This window comes from Halichoerus grypus, chromosome 6, assembly GCF_964656455.1.
Source record: "Halichoerus grypus chromosome 6, mHalGry1.hap1.1, whole genome shotgun sequence".
NCBI classification, from domain to species: domain Eukaryota; kingdom Metazoa; phylum Chordata; class Mammalia; order Carnivora; family Phocidae; genus Halichoerus; species Halichoerus grypus.
In genome coordinates this window covers 99,746,889-99,762,184 of record NC_135717.1, presented here as the reverse complement: position 1 = coordinate 99,762,184, position 15,296 = coordinate 99,746,889, and the positions used below count along the sequence as shown (strand labels likewise).

General features: G+C 41.6%; 2 protein-coding genes across 7 annotated transcripts in view; one reads left to right on the top strand and one right to left on the bottom strand.

Annotated features, from left to right (window-relative positions):
* The window catches only part of ITPR2 (inositol 1,4,5-trisphosphate receptor type 2), a 494,379-nt gene extending 489,407 nt beyond the window's left edge, over positions 1-4,972 (top strand). For all 6 annotated transcript variants that reach the window (XM_036080194.2, XM_078075789.1, XM_078075790.1 and 3 more), the window contains 2 exons: positions 1,363-1,524; positions 2,244-4,972. In XM_036080194.2, coding sequence (XP_035936087.2) covers positions 1,363-1,524; positions 2,244-2,330 — 249 coding nt within the window. In that variant the 3' untranslated portion in view covers positions 2,331-4,972. The remainder of the gene's footprint in view (positions 1-1,362; positions 1,525-2,243) is intronic.
* The window catches only part of SSPN (sarcospan), a 256,373-nt gene that overhangs the window by 61,885 nt on the left and 179,192 nt on the right, over positions 1-15,296 (bottom strand). The gene's annotated exons all lie outside the window — the stretch shown is intronic.

Genomic DNA, 15,296 nt, shown 5'->3' with positions numbered 1-15,296 from the left:
ATGCTAATTAGCTACAGCTGTTTAAATGCAGTTTCAAATTCTTTAATGTGTTTTCTCTTTAATTCTTTATCTGCCCTTTTCATTGCATTGGGGATAGGGAACCATAAAGAACTTGTTGTTTTCTGAGCAGTGACAACAACTGCAGAACACCAGCAACAGCCCCATGGCTAGATGAGATTGAGACAGAAGGACAGAGACAGGTCGGACCTTCCCACTGAACCTCAGGGGAGGAAAGTACTCTGTGGACCCTCATTCTAGTGATTGACCGGGCAGAAGTCATGGCAGCCCCTGCAGTGGGCTTTTCTGAAGTGGGAGGAATCTTAAGTGGGGAGATCACCGCTAAGGATGTTGGGAAAAGGTGACCTAGAGAAATAGGGAGGTAAGTAGCGATGCAAGCTGACATACCCAGTCAGTGGTGGAAAGGCTCATCTGGCTTTACATCCTATCTCTGCCATTCCCTCACTTGTCAAATGGGTGTTTAAACTGTTGGGGTGGCTCGTTGTCTCATCTGTAAAATGGGGACAATATGATTTACCTTGCAAGCTCTTTTGAGGATTGAAAAGTGTACTCTAAGTAATGCACGGTGATTCTATGATGTTAAGCAATCAGAGTTTTCGAGAGAGCCGGGCATCGGGTAAACTCCTTGTTTCTACAACAGTGGAGGGCTACACACATACACACACCCCTACACCCAGTCAGCCTAGAAAAACAGAAGTGGTACCAGCTATTGCCCCCTGGGGAAGTCTAACTCCGAAACCTCATCCTCACTGTAATAAAATGTTTCCAAAGGGAGCAGACAGAGTAACCTAGGGCCATGCCCTCCCACTTCCTCTTGCCTGAGCAGAGCTCAAAGCCTGTCTTGGGGAAGTGTGCGGTAAACTAGTTTAGCATGGGTGGCTGGAACTGAAACATTTCTTTTACCACCCTCCTATTCTGCCACCCCTTTCTTTTCTGGAGCGAGGGAGAAACAGCTCATGCCTGTCCTGTACCCACACCTACTTGGATCTGTTCTCCGCAGCCTCCAGACCCTACCTCATCATTCATCAGGATTCACTGAATGCCCTCTGGGTCCAGGGTGCTGTGCTAAATGCTTTCCCCAGGACCTCCCTGGGAGCCCATAGGAAGTTTGTTCCAACATTTAGAATCTTCCTCCAGCTCATGAAAACCAAAGCCTAACCTGCACTTCGTTCCCATCCGCAGACCGTCCCCAGGCCTGGCCAGAAAGAGTCCCTTTTGCTTTGAGTACCAAGAAACTTTGATTTAAATGTTAATACTAATGAACACCTATAACCCTTCTTTGCAGAACTCCAGGCTCCCTTCCAGTACTTACTCCCTTGCTCTTGAACATGTATTTGCTTCTAGGAGAAGAATTTAGACTGGTTTCCTCGGATGCGAGCCATGTCCCTCGTTAGCAGTGAAGGAGACAGTGAGCAAAACGAGATTCGCAACCTGCAGGAGAAGTTGGAATCCACCATGAGCCTGGTCAAACAGCTGTCGACACAACTGGCAGAGCTCAAGGAGCAGGTCGGTGTGCTCGGGGGTCTGGGGCTGCAGCTGGGTGGGGTGGAGTCAGGGGACACCTGAGGCTCCTGGGAGCAGGACTGTTAATCACAGAGAGCTGTAAATCCCAATAAGGAGCCCCCATGCTCCGCTGTGAGAGCCACATCTCGGCAGCTCGAGGCTTCTCCTTATCCCATTCCCACCTGTGTGAGTCTTCTCCATGTATGGAATGGGGGGTGTGGGGGAGAAGGAGCAAGTGCCAAAATACAAGGGCCTCTTTGCACTTTCTGATAGAAAATTATATTTTCTGCCATCCTAGCAATTACTAAGCTCATCGGGAAGGCAGATCATCCTCGGGACCTGTCATTTCAATGCTATAATCAACCCCTTCATCATGTGAAATTATTAGCAGTAGTAAAAATACTATCAAAAGTAGCTGTGGTAGCTATTAAAATGACTACGGTGATGGTGATGATTATCTGACAAGTCAGGGCTGCTTGAAAAGAACCATGGTTCCTGTTTTTAACCACAGAGAGGGGTTTGCCTTTTTTTTTTTTTCTGTTTATGGAAATTCACTTTAAAAAATATTTTCCTTTTTTTTTTTTTTTTTTTTGGTAACTATATTCTAGAGGATGCCAGACAGACTGTAGATGCTTGGGAAATATTAACCCCACATTGCATAGCCCACCAGCACTGGGCAAAAGTGAGACAATCAGCTCAACTCACTCTCTCTTTTCCCCCAGATGACAGAACAAAGGAAGAATAAGCAGAGACTGGGCTTTCTCGGATCAAACACACCCCATGTGAATCATCACATGCCACCACACTGATACCATGGGGGGGAAGCCGTGACTAGCCTTTCATCAGTGTCCTGCCTGATCACTGAATAAAGAACTGAGATGGAGGGGAGTGAACAGTGCCTATTGTTGGAAGTTAAAAACAACCAAGTGCCAAGATGTTGAGTGGTTTAGCTCTGAGAACAATTTATAACTGTGTTTTCATGGTTGAGAAGACCAAACTTAAAAGCTAGAAAGCACACATCATACATTCTTAATGTAACGTGCAGTAGCTTGCTCGAAATGGAAGGAGAGGATGGGGGAGGCAGGGTGCAAGGGGGCGCGGCAGGGACAGAACGACCTTTGGCTAGATCAGTAAGAGTCAGTTTTGTCTTAAATGCTGATGGTGACCTTCGTCGCGGTCGGTTGGGATTTATTTCTTTTAAATACGGCGTATAGGTTAGCGATACAGGAATTCATACAGGGGCTAAGATTTCCTAAGGAAAGTAACAGCAAAGATTAAAAATGAGGTTTGCAAAGAAGAATGTTAATGCTTCCAAACCGTAGCTGTCACAGGGCAATTTTCTTATTTATAACGTGCAACACAGTGGATTTCCAGCTCTTGGAACGTAGTGCTTTGGAGCTCGTGCCCCTCATGCTGATAGTGCAACTAGAATGTGAGTGCTTTCTCCCGGCTGCAAAGGGGATGACACTGTGGAGCTCAAAAGGGGATTTTCATGTAACCCGTTCAAATATGTTTTAAGTCACGAGGGGGAAGATTTTAAAAGATTTGGGGAAGAAAAAGCTGACAGTAAGCCCCGGTGAAGATTTTTTTTTTTTTTTGCGAACATCTGTATGCTCTTAAAATATATTGAAAATAATAAATGGAAATGCTTAAAGGTGACAGGGAATATTGAGAAACTTATGATGGTCACATTGCCTTTTATAAATATGGAGTAAAAGCTATTTGATTCGTGTTTGCTGTGCTTAAGGAACTGAGTGGTTTTATTTATCCTATCTCTGCAGTTAGGGGGAAAAAAATCCAAGAAATGTATTGAAGACTCAAGAAAATGCAGCATTTCAGTTGCAGATTTTAAACTGTATCAGTAAGAGCTTTTCAGAAGGTAGAAAGATAATCATCTCTTCCCCAAATTGTTTTTAACTGAAGTTATGCAACCAGGATTTGTGGAGGGAGACAATAACCTGCCGTGCTCATAATATTCGTAGAGACTATACATTTAGGATTTTAAAGCAAAATACGGGTAATGAAGAACGGCTGCATGGTGAGAGGACAAGGCCCCTGACCCCAGACTCTGGGAGATGCTTTGCAAATTGACCTCTGGCGCCCTCCCCCCAAGGAACAAACAATTACCTCCGGAGTCTTAAAACTCTCAAGTTATTACCACCAAGGTTTAAAGTCTGGATAGGGTTTGCTACGAGTTTAAAGTTTAAAGCTTTTTGGATTGTTGTCATTTAGTTTAAAACTATTGGCTCTTAAAATTCTCAAATCATGGTCTGGGTAGATTATAAAGGATTCCTGAACCCATCCTTCTCCCACAATGTTGAAATGTGGACTTGGAGTGAAGCTGTGGAAACCCAGAGCAACAGTTTCTTACCTGAATCTACTGGTACCTCCTACCTCCCACCCCCCCACCCCAGTACTTCCCCATGCTAAGAATTCTTTACTGTGACACCATAGTATTTTTCCTTACCAGAAGAGCCATGATCCCAAAATACTAAGAAATTGGGATATATATCTGCCTGCAGGACAGAACTTTGAACCTAGTAGCATTCAACAAGTGTACGAGAAATTTCACTGTGGTTCAGTGACCCTTAATGCTTTACTATAAAACTTTGAATGATATCACATACTTGATTTTTTTTAAATGGCTTCACCAAACCAAAGTCGACCAAAGCAGTCATTGTTTTAATCCAAGACCATCATTGTTATAACAGTATTAGATGAAGGTACACTTTAAAGTATTTTAATTAGACAGAGAGTTTGCAGATGGGGAGAAGAAGAGGAAATTGGTAAAGATTGACCCTATTCCAGGGTAGGAACCCATCTCTGTTTTAACATGAAAGAAGATATTTTTGATGTCTGAACATCAAGAGAAGAGATTAATTTGTCCAATGAGAGCAACCTGCTTTTCACTTGATGAACTATCTATTCTTTTCTGGGGCCATGCTAGTTCTTTTTTATAGTGAATAAGCCATTGGGTATATAACTGCTATCGACAAATGGCCTGACCTCTCCACCCGTTGTCAGGGGCAGCTCACCATTTCACGGCATGTTTTCTCGAATGGGAAGTACCCGAAAGAGATTGCAACTGACCTCTTACTTGTTCAAAACCGGAATATTTCTCAGTTGTGTTTTTCTTTCCTGCCTAGATACTTAGAGATTATAGAGCAAAATAAACAAAACAAAACAAAAAAGCAAAGAAAAAAGACACTCTCCAGGCTCTTAAAGTCATGTCACAAGAAGGTAATAATGGGGAAATTTGACATTTGATATAAGTTCATACTTGTTATGTATATATTTGTTAACGCAACTGGAATATTTGACCTAGGCAAGTCTCAGTTAATGCTTTTATATTTATATAGTGATATTAAAATGAGTACAGTAATCTTTGATTTTGATGTTAAGGGAAATGTCTTACTCCTTAGTTATTAAAATACATGTCAGTTTAAAAGTATCAGTTTCTGCTGAATATAATTTTTAATTTCAAAAAGATTTTATTCCCCTGCATGCTACATTCTGAGGCCCAAGAGTTTAAAGAAAGTATGTTTCCTAATTTATATCATTTGAGATGAGTGTTTGTATCATATAAGACTATAATATTAATAAATAAATTATATACATGTAAAAATTATTTTTTCAACCCCTTGAGAAAGTTCATTTAGAAAGGGCTTATTTTCTTGCTTACTGAAATTTTTCTGTTGATGAAGATACAGTTTCTAGTGGGTTATTGATTATATCAGGAAGATATTCCATTCAAGTCAGAACTAATCATGTGCTTATTTCCATATTCTCAGCTCACAACTCATTGTTTTGGCTGCTCTTTTTAGTTTGTGGTTGTTTCATTACAAACAGTAATACATTAGGACTCCCCCCGCTGCCCCCACGTGCCAGGGGTGAGATCAGTGGACAGGCTGGTGGTCTGGGGATTTGGGCGGGGAAGGTGAGGATTGGATCTTCGCTATGTTAGGGAAAAGGAGTAAATGAGAGATAATAAGAAGAAAACAGCCGACCCTCCAGAGGCCCAGTGGACTAGGGGGCAAGTAGGTAAATACTGCCCAGGTGTAATGATGTAACAGATTACAGACCCGAGAGCTAACAATTAAACAGGCCTCAAACAGTGCTCTGTGGAAGAACAGCTGTAAGAGGCATACTCCCTCAGCTGTTCTTAAATCAATACGGAATAATCCACAGACCTGTTCTAATATGAGTGACACATGATACCGTTCGAAAGAGTGGAGCAACCACCTTAAACACAAACACACATGCTTCTAGGAGCTGGGCAAGTCACTAACATGGGTGACATCGTGGGGTGCGTACCATTTGTAGGGAGTGGGGAAGCTCCGGGGAGCTTTCTATTTGCAAAAGTTGACAACTAAGTCCAGCTTTTAGAAAATGCCTGAGACTGGTTGAGGCCCTCCAATCACTCATTGGCTATCTGTGAAATACTCGTTGGTCAAGCTCTGCCATTTAGTAGAAGAAAACACAATACCAAAACCGAGCAGAGGCGCTAACATACACGTGGAAGTAGAGAGATCCAAAAACAAAATCCAAGTATCATCTCTGACCTGGAGTGTTTCCACAGACTTGAATCATTTATAAAACTATCATACCACGGGAAGCCTGGGTGGCTCAGTCGGTTAAGCATCTGCCTTTGGCTTGGATCATGGTCCCAGGGTCCTGGGATCGAGTCCCGCATCGAACTCCTTGCTCGGCGAGGAGCCTGCTTCTTCCTCTGCCTGTCTCTCTCTCTCTCTCTCTCTCTCTCTGACAAATAAATATATAAATAAATCTTTTAAAAAAATTATCATACCACTACTTCTCATATCGTTTTTTTTCCTGCAGTCGAGTATTACTGTATTTGCCTCAAATAATATGATTCTAATAGAATATGCCAAGACCAGATAAGTATAACTTATAAATTATGAATAAAATGGGATTTGTGTAACTTTTTTTGCATGTGATACTTTAAGTGCCTTTTTCATTTCTTACCATGTTTCTACATAATCTATCCATCGGTACGAAAGTCATTATTATTGCTATTTTACATAGTGAGACATGAAGGACAAAAAATTTGGTGGCTTGAGCTGCACTGCGCTAATCCAAATGGAACATCGTGCCCAGCATTTATTGGGAGTTGGCTAAATCCCCAATTGGCCAACACCTACTGGTATATCTCTATTGTGTCTGGGGCCCAGCGTGGGCTCGGTGGGCATAGTCTACTTGGTCATCTAGCATTTCGTGGTTCTTAACACACAGTGCTTCAAGAGGATAGTTCCCCTCAGAAGACCACGAAGCATGCAACAGCTGAAATCAAAACGAGTTGCATGAATCACATGCAAACCGTGAATAGAATTCTTTGCTCGTGTGGGCATTTCCCAGTGTGCCACAGTTCCTTGAAGCAGTGTGGCAAGAATTGTCTTGTTTTGCTTGGAATCGGAGGAAAGGGTGAGGGAAGGAAATTGGACAATGAGTTCCTCTTCCAGTAAGAATAATTGGCACGAAGGGCAGGAGTTTGCATGTGGAGGGGAGTGTGATGGATGTCTGCAAGTCACCCTGCCTTTGGTCAGCTATGGTGCTTTGCGGAAGTCTCAGGAAAGCCTCTAGCTTCACAGCAGGGCCAGAGATCTGTGCGCATTAGCCTCTCCTGTGTCCTTCCACAGCAGCAGAGCTGCGGGTACCTTCCATGGAGTCGGCCACATTCCAAACAGAGAAACACAGAAACCAAACTTGATGCAGGTAGAAGATTTATAGGAACAGAGATTAGTCATTGAACTTAGTTTGACTCAATTTAATGGAAAATTCTGGTTTTTACACTTCAATGCGGATTTCCCCTAGGTTAGCCCGCTCCCTTTTAACACTGGTCCTTGGGCTCAAATCACCTCCTCGGAGAATTACCTCCTCACAGTGGAAATGTGGATACAGGTGTGGATTTCTTCTGCAATGCACTGCGACACATCCCTCCGAAGCCCCCCTCACCCCCACCCCGTCACATGTGTTTGCATAGAAACAGGTTTCTGAGGCTGCTCCCTGTTCTAGTAACTGCTTTTAGTTTTGATTTTACCATTGTCTTCACTTCGGACAATCGTATCTGCTTTTCTGTATGGCATAACCTCTTCCTTCTTTTTCAACATGGATAAAATGTTGCTTTGTGATCCTGATCTTCTTGGCAATATATTCAAATAAAAATTCTGTGAACACAATAGCTTAAAATTAGACCCTGCTCTGTTAAAAAAAAAATTACTGTATTTCATATCAATTAGGTTTTATCAAAGAAGCAAAATCATGAGGATGGAGATTTATTTTAAGACTTTGATGTGATGCAATTGTAGTGAAGGACTCTATGGAAGGCTGGTGCTTCTGCATCTGGCTGTGAGTCTGAAGTCACTAAGTCAGCGGGGCTGGCAGTCAGGAAGAAAAGCTGGGTGTGAAGCAGGAAAAAAACAAGGACAGACTGGAACCCATAGGGACAAACAAAAATTTGCATCTAGCTCTCACCACCACCAAACTCCATAACCTGTGGGACTGAAAAATGAAGCTGGCGTTCTCCACCTTGGAGCTGCACGTGCACGTGAATGGGACCCAGGTCTCAGAGAAGCTGAAGGAGATCTGATGGGCACTGGGGGGTGTGGACTGGCTGCTACTCTCCGCCAACAACGTGTGCCAGGAGATGAGCCTGTGAGCTGCAGGGGCGCCTGTTGCCTATTCTTTCTGAACTTGAGGGCTGTTGCTTTCACCTCCATCTACCACGTCTTGTGAAAGTATCTCCTGTAATTAACCTGTACTCCTACGAGAAAGGGGATTCTGGGGAATAATAGCTCCAGCTAAGCTAGATTGACATAGTACCTAGCCATCCCACTGGAGTAGACCTTAATGCTTACTAAGAGTGATGTTCCTTTTCTACTGGACACATACTAGACATGTTTCCCCAGCACCTATTGCAGTTGAGTGGAAAATCCATGACTAGTTCTGACCAATGGATTGTGAGTGATTGACAAGTTGAGGCAGAAAAAAGTCCCTCCACAACCTCCAGTTCTTGCCTCACCACATCAATTATGGAAACCAAGATGGAACCAGACTGAATCCCTGAGTCACCTCTTTGAAGGGAACTATCCTGAAGAGCCTTGATAGGCACAGCAAAATTGGTATGAACGAGAAACAAACGTTCATGCATTAAGGTGTTGAAATTAAAGGAGTTTTTGGTTGTTTTTAAATAAATGAGATCAGGGTATGTGTGATTGTTACTGTAGCATAACCCAGCCTACCTGACTAATACAAACACATGTATTAGGCACCAGAAAATTGACCCAAATATACCACTTCTGGGAGGTATCCAAGAAAAATAAAAAGTAAAGAAAAATCTACATATGCAAAATATTCATCATATCATTATTTACAATTCAAAAATTGAGTGCAGTCCAAAGTCCTGTGATTTTGGTGTGTTTAAAATTTATACTTCACTCATAGAATGGAATGTGATGAATCTATGAGAACTATGCAAACTGAGGCAACATTGGAAAACAGGTAGGATAAACTTTAAAAATAGCTACAATTATATGTACACCATTAACTGTATAAAAGCATGTTTCTCAAAAAGACATGAACAAAATGCACCATAATGATATTTGTTTTAAAATAGCTGGGATGATACATTATTTTCCTTTCTCTTTATTTTCTATATTTTTAAAATTGCTTTTATAGTTTAATAATAACATTTTTTAAAAGAAAGTAAAAGTTGTACTAAGTCCAGCAAGTATTTCCTGAGAATAAGTTTTCCCAAACTCATTTACATTTTTATAGGATAACTGGAATTGTAGATGAAGTAAATACCATAGCCACCATTTATATTGATTTCAACAAGACATTTAAGAAAAGTTGCATGATATTCTTGTAGACAAGACACAAAAATTTGTCCTGGATCAGAGTAGAGTTCTACAACTGGCCCTTTCTTGACCAACATTTATTTCAATGTCTGGAATAAAAAATAGATGGCAAAATTACAAAATGTGGGGATGACATAAAGTTGGGGAGTAGACTGAACATGATGGATGACAGTAACAATAATGTCAGAAAACTGGAACAATGAACAAATCTATTCTGATGAACTTTAACTGGCAGAAATGTAAAATTTAGCTCCAAAAAGCTCAGTTGCATAAATATATGATAGAGCAAACAACCATTCATGTAAAAAACAAACCACGAAATTTTGAATAAAATCTAGCTCCACGTTTATATATTTAAGATATGTTTATTTAGTGCTTACTGTATTTAAGGACTATTGCAAAAGTTCAGGCAAGATATGATGAGGGTTTTCTCTCAAGGAGTAAGCACTGGGGATAGAAAGAGAGGTTGGTTACAAGAAATATTTAAAAGGGAAAATCTATAGAATTTTGGTGCTCAATTGGGTGTAGAATGAGAAAAAAAAGGAGGAATCCAGAATGACTCCTGGGCTTTGGGCTTGATGAATGGGAAAATAGTGCTGTTGTCCATTGAAATAAGGAATACTGGAGGTGTAGGTTGTAGGGGGAAGTATGCGATGAGTTTATTATTGGACATACTAAGTTTTAGTTCCTTGAGACATCAGGAAGAAATATCTGTTAGATCATTGGATATATAAGCTTAGAGTCCATGAAAGAAATAAAGGCTAGAGAGAAAAGATTTAAAAGTCATAGACATACATGACAGTGAGAGCAAAGGAATAAATGAATGCTAAAAGACAGTGTAGACATTAAGAAGAGAAGATCAAAGATAGAGCCCAAAGAAAATTTGCAAGTGAAGCTTTAAAAAAAAAAAAGTAAGAAAAATCAGAGAGCTAGTGTGAGAACAAAAAGAAATGAGGTTTCAAAAGTCAAGGGAGGAGTTTCAAAAGGTATGGGACTTCCTATCAAATATGCTCAGATCCTTTCAGATCCTTACATATCCCTCCTAACTTTCCATTCATAAACATATAAAAAGTAGAGAGTAATACCACATCTAATAATAAAAAACAAAATACCATAATCATACATAAACTAGTTAACTTAATACCCTTACTAAAGCTAAGGAAAGTCTAGTAAGGAGTTTTTCTAACTGCATCTGGGCCACGTGCTAGACATTCCAATCTCAGAATCAGTTTGTGGACAGCCTAAGGTAAGAAACTCGGAGAAAACTTTGATGTACTCTCACAGTTTGTCTCTAATTCCTGGACATGGGCCACCCTCATCTGAAGAAGAGGTGGCCATCCCCTTTTATGGGAGAACTATGTTCTGAGTCAGTCAGTTCTACCAACCTTCCCTACCTCCCTTCCATTCTCACCAAATCTTCTTATTCTATCTCTAGAGGTAAACTTCCTGTTTACGACACTGCAGGATGTCGAATGGGGTGGTCAAGAAGCAAAGGGGAAAGGCGATGTAAGCCCGGACAGGAAGGTTGATGGCACTGTGATTCTCCACATATAGTGAATAAAAAACAATGCAGTGCATCTGACTCTAGAATCAATAAAGAAGGAAAGCCTTTCTGCTTCTTCAAGGATTGGGGCAATGCAATTTGGGCTGCCAGCCATGCATGTCAGCCTGCTCAAGCAAGAGAAGTGGAGTGGGAGTGAAGAGAATGACCTTCTACGCAAAGAAATTCATATTCTCCTTCTTCCAGCGTTGCTGATGAAAGGCAGCTGGGAAGAAAGCACAGAATAGGTTCAGTGTAGCACGAGATGCCCCAGGAACCAGGTCCCCACGCTTTCAAGTCAACCTTTCAAGTCAGCCTTGCCATGTGGAGATACAGCTGAATGCCGAACTGAAAAGGATGGGCCAGAGGAGGCTTACCTGCACCTGAACTTTTAAATTGAGTTACATGAAGAATTACAGAGAAGTATAAGGTCAGGAGATTTGAAATGAGAGGCATATTACCATCATCCGTTCAAACTTGTTTCATAATTATAGGCTTCAACGTTCTGGCTTCAAGATACATAACAATTGGTGTGCCTGGGTGGCTCAGTCAGTTAAGCGTCTGCCTTTGGCTCGGGTCATAATCCCAGAGTCCTGGGATCAAGTCCCGCATTGGGCTCAGTTGGGATCAGTCCGCAAGGAGCCTGCTTCTCCCTCTGCCTCTCTCTCTCTGTCTCTCATGAATAAATAAATAAAATCTTTAAAAAAAAAAAGATACATAACAATTTGCCTGTGTTTTTTAACGGTTTCAATATTGGTCTATTGGCTGGACATGGACATTGTGGTATGTCCCTTTTCTTGGTTTAAAATAATACAGCAGTATTGTGTGTGGATGCGCATATAGATAAACACAGATAATAAGTGTACTATACTACGAAGTGTTGAGACTGCCTTTGCACCCTGCACAATCTTTTTACTCTAGGGTCACCTTTAAAGACCCTGGACTGGCTCAGTGAATGAGCTATGCGGCAGCCAGTCCAACAGCATGATGGCCAATTCTCTGAAGGCTATGCCTACCCCTGATTGGCCAGACTCCACCATCCCCTGATTAGAACTGTTACTCAGTAATCATTTCTTTAAATTAAAAATGATTGTGCTGTGCATAGAGAATGGAGGAATAAAGTAGACAACTGACTTCAGAACACACTCTGTAAAAAAACCCTGATCGGAGACTGTGGCATTCTAGCATTTTCCCATCTTACTGGCAAAAGTTCAGTGATATAGATGCCTAAGTGAATGAATTCTTTGAGTGCCAACTTTGTGCCGAATGTTATATTCTAGGTGGAGAGTGGCAGACAGGGAACAAAGAAATAAAAATAAAAAGACATGACAGGTCTTAAAAGAACTTAGCAGCTACTAAGAGATAATGATACATAGACAATTGCAAAGCCAGGTGATAAGCGTGGTAAGAGAGGTAGACTGTGGAGCCCAGCAGAAGGATCATGGAGGAGAAGGGACGGTTTACAGAGGGAGCATTCATATTTGAACGAATACGAGTAGTGGCGAACATTTCTGAGTGTGCACTAAAGGTCACTAAAGGCTGCACATGTTTTAAATCATTTAATCCTCATACAACCCTATGAAGCAAGGATTAGAATCACGTCTGGTTTAAAGAGGATGAATCCGAAGCACAGGGAAGTTAAGCAATTTGCCAAAAGTTTCACAGCTTATAAGATCTGAACCTAGGCAGTCTGCTTCTAAAATCCATACTGTTAACCCATATGCTACCACATGCACTGAGAAACAACTAGATGATATAGGGCAAGTAATGTTCCAGGAGAGATGGGGATGTAGTGCTGTTGTTTACTAATTAAAGAAAGGTCGATGCAAGAGAGGTAGAGATGGGAGGAACAGTAGGCAGCTCTCAGAAGATGAAGATCCAGGACAAATGCTTGAGGGACAGGAGCAATGCCTCTTCATACATTTATTGATCCATCAGATATCTGCCAGGGTCAGGTACTGTTGCGGGCACGGGGCTAGGCCCTGGAGATACAAGAAATCAAACACCAACACTGATCTCGCAGAGCTCACGTTTCAGGAGTAAGACAGTCCAGAATGTATTTGAGTACAATGCAGCACATGCTATGGTCAAAGGCTATCATGGGAGCTCAGAAGAAGAAGGTGCTATGGCCAAAGGGTTGAGATGGCCCAGAGAAAATGACACTGGGACAATTGAATGGGGAAGTTAGAAGCAGTCAAGAAAGGAATCAGGGAGAAAGGGCATTCAAAGTTACAGGCAAAGTGAAGGCAAGCAGAGAGAGAGGAGAAAAAGTGAATTGTGTTCATGGAATGGCCAAAGTCACAATGGCTGGTATGTCATGGAGGAGTGGTAAGAACCAGGCTATGAAGTTGTTCCACGTTATTAACCTAAGGCAAAATGGGGGCAGATGGGAGGGTAGCAGAAGCCTCTAGAGGAAGCAGAACATGATCATGTTTAATTTTAGGAATATAACCAGAGGCAGAGTCAGTGGTGGATTGGAGAAGAAGAAGCTTGAGACAGGAAGGTCAGTTCAGTTAAGAGGTTGTTGCAAAGATCCCCCCAGGGGAACAGAAGGCCTGCACTGGGGCAGTGGTCGTTTGACAAGGAAGCATGCACACACCCGAGAGACACACATGAGGTAGAGGTCCAGGATTGTAGACCAATAGAGCGAGAATTGTTGAGGATTACCTCGAGATTCGAATTTGAGAAAGAAGGTAGATGTCTATTAGCAGAGAGAGAAAATTCGTAACAGTGGGTACGTTTGCAATCTGTTGAGTTTGAAGAATCGACAAGGCATCCAGTTGAATATTATAGTAGACTCTGTAATTGCTGAGGCAAAGTAATATCGTCGATGTGATCTCCTAACACCTTGTTTTCGGTATCAGATAACTTTACTGTAAAGACACTAGCAATGGATAGTAAATATTCAGCAACCCAATCAGTTTCCTGAACATTATAAATGGAGATGCAATCATCTCCACGTACTTTGATTTCAGTTAGGAAGAAACACGATTTGTATCAAGTTTTATAGTGCTTTGACATATGTTATTTTTAATCCCCCCAGCAATCCTAGAGGTAGCATTTAATATTCTTCCAATATTTAATATCCTTCCTATTTTACAGACGAGGAATCGAAGTCCATTGTCTTAATTATCACACAGTGAGTAGCAGAGCTAGGACTGGACCCCTTCTTCTACCTTTTCCTGTAGAAAAAGACCATCTTCCTGAGATGGCAAACCCACTGAAGTCAGAACCGGTCTCATTAATTCTTGGGATCTTGATGTTTATGACAATGCCCAGTGTATGACCGCACCGAATCACTGGATTTATTCATTTGTAGATGGATGCTACACATCTAACCTGCCAGAATGCTCTACTCTGTTACATAAGGTGACTACATTGCTGAGTAAATATTTTCGTGGAAATGAAAAATTAAAGGTATTAGTTAGGTGGGTGTTACTTCATGTGGAATAGCTGGGGGGAGTGGGTAGATTCCATTAGCTAAAATAACACATATGGGAGAATTAATGTTTTAAAGAGAATGTATACAAAGAGGTATCTCCATGCAACCTAATCAATTTCCCCAACTGGCAGCAGGAAGTCCCTGTCCTGAATCCTACCTGAGCAAGCATCTTCCAAGTTTACTTCCCAAGGGTGTGTCTCCACACCAGCTCTCCTTGCCTTCTCTGCCTGCCTCTCTATTTTATTATGTGACATTTTCATTGAGCTATTGAAATTGGATGTATCAGACACATTAAAATCAATGGCAGTTGTGGCGAGTTAGTTAATATATTTTAAAATAAACCAAGAGGGCCATGTAGATGTCAGGGGAATCAATTGCTCTGTTTAGCAACAAGTGATTTATTTAACTACTATGGACAGGGTCCGAGGGATGCCAAGCTGCATACATTTTGGGAAAAGCGGAGCTATTTTCTCAGAAATCTCTCATGTGGGACCAAAATAAAAGCAGGAGAAGTTTATGAGAAAATTAATTAAATTCTTGATTTGGGAATGACCCTAAGGAATGGATTTTATTTCCCATGCGTGACAAGATTGACCTGATAGCATTTCTGAAGGGGAGACACATTCTGGAAGCTTCAGGTATTAGCACTGACCCAGACTTCAGGGGCTCCCTTCAGACCGCAGCGGCAGCATTTCTCCCTAGCTTGCCTTAGAGGGTGGTGTTTCTCACCAAGAGTGCGCTGAGCGGAAATGCACATGTGTGGGATCTCACTCTTGACCTTGGTTGGCGACTGCTGGCTACAAGGGAATCCATCTATGGGAATTGATCGGTGTCTCAAGTTGCAGAAGAGCAGGTAACACAGCAGCACAAAGCAGAGCTGCATCCTGGTTCTGCAGCTTCCTCATGGGGTGACCGT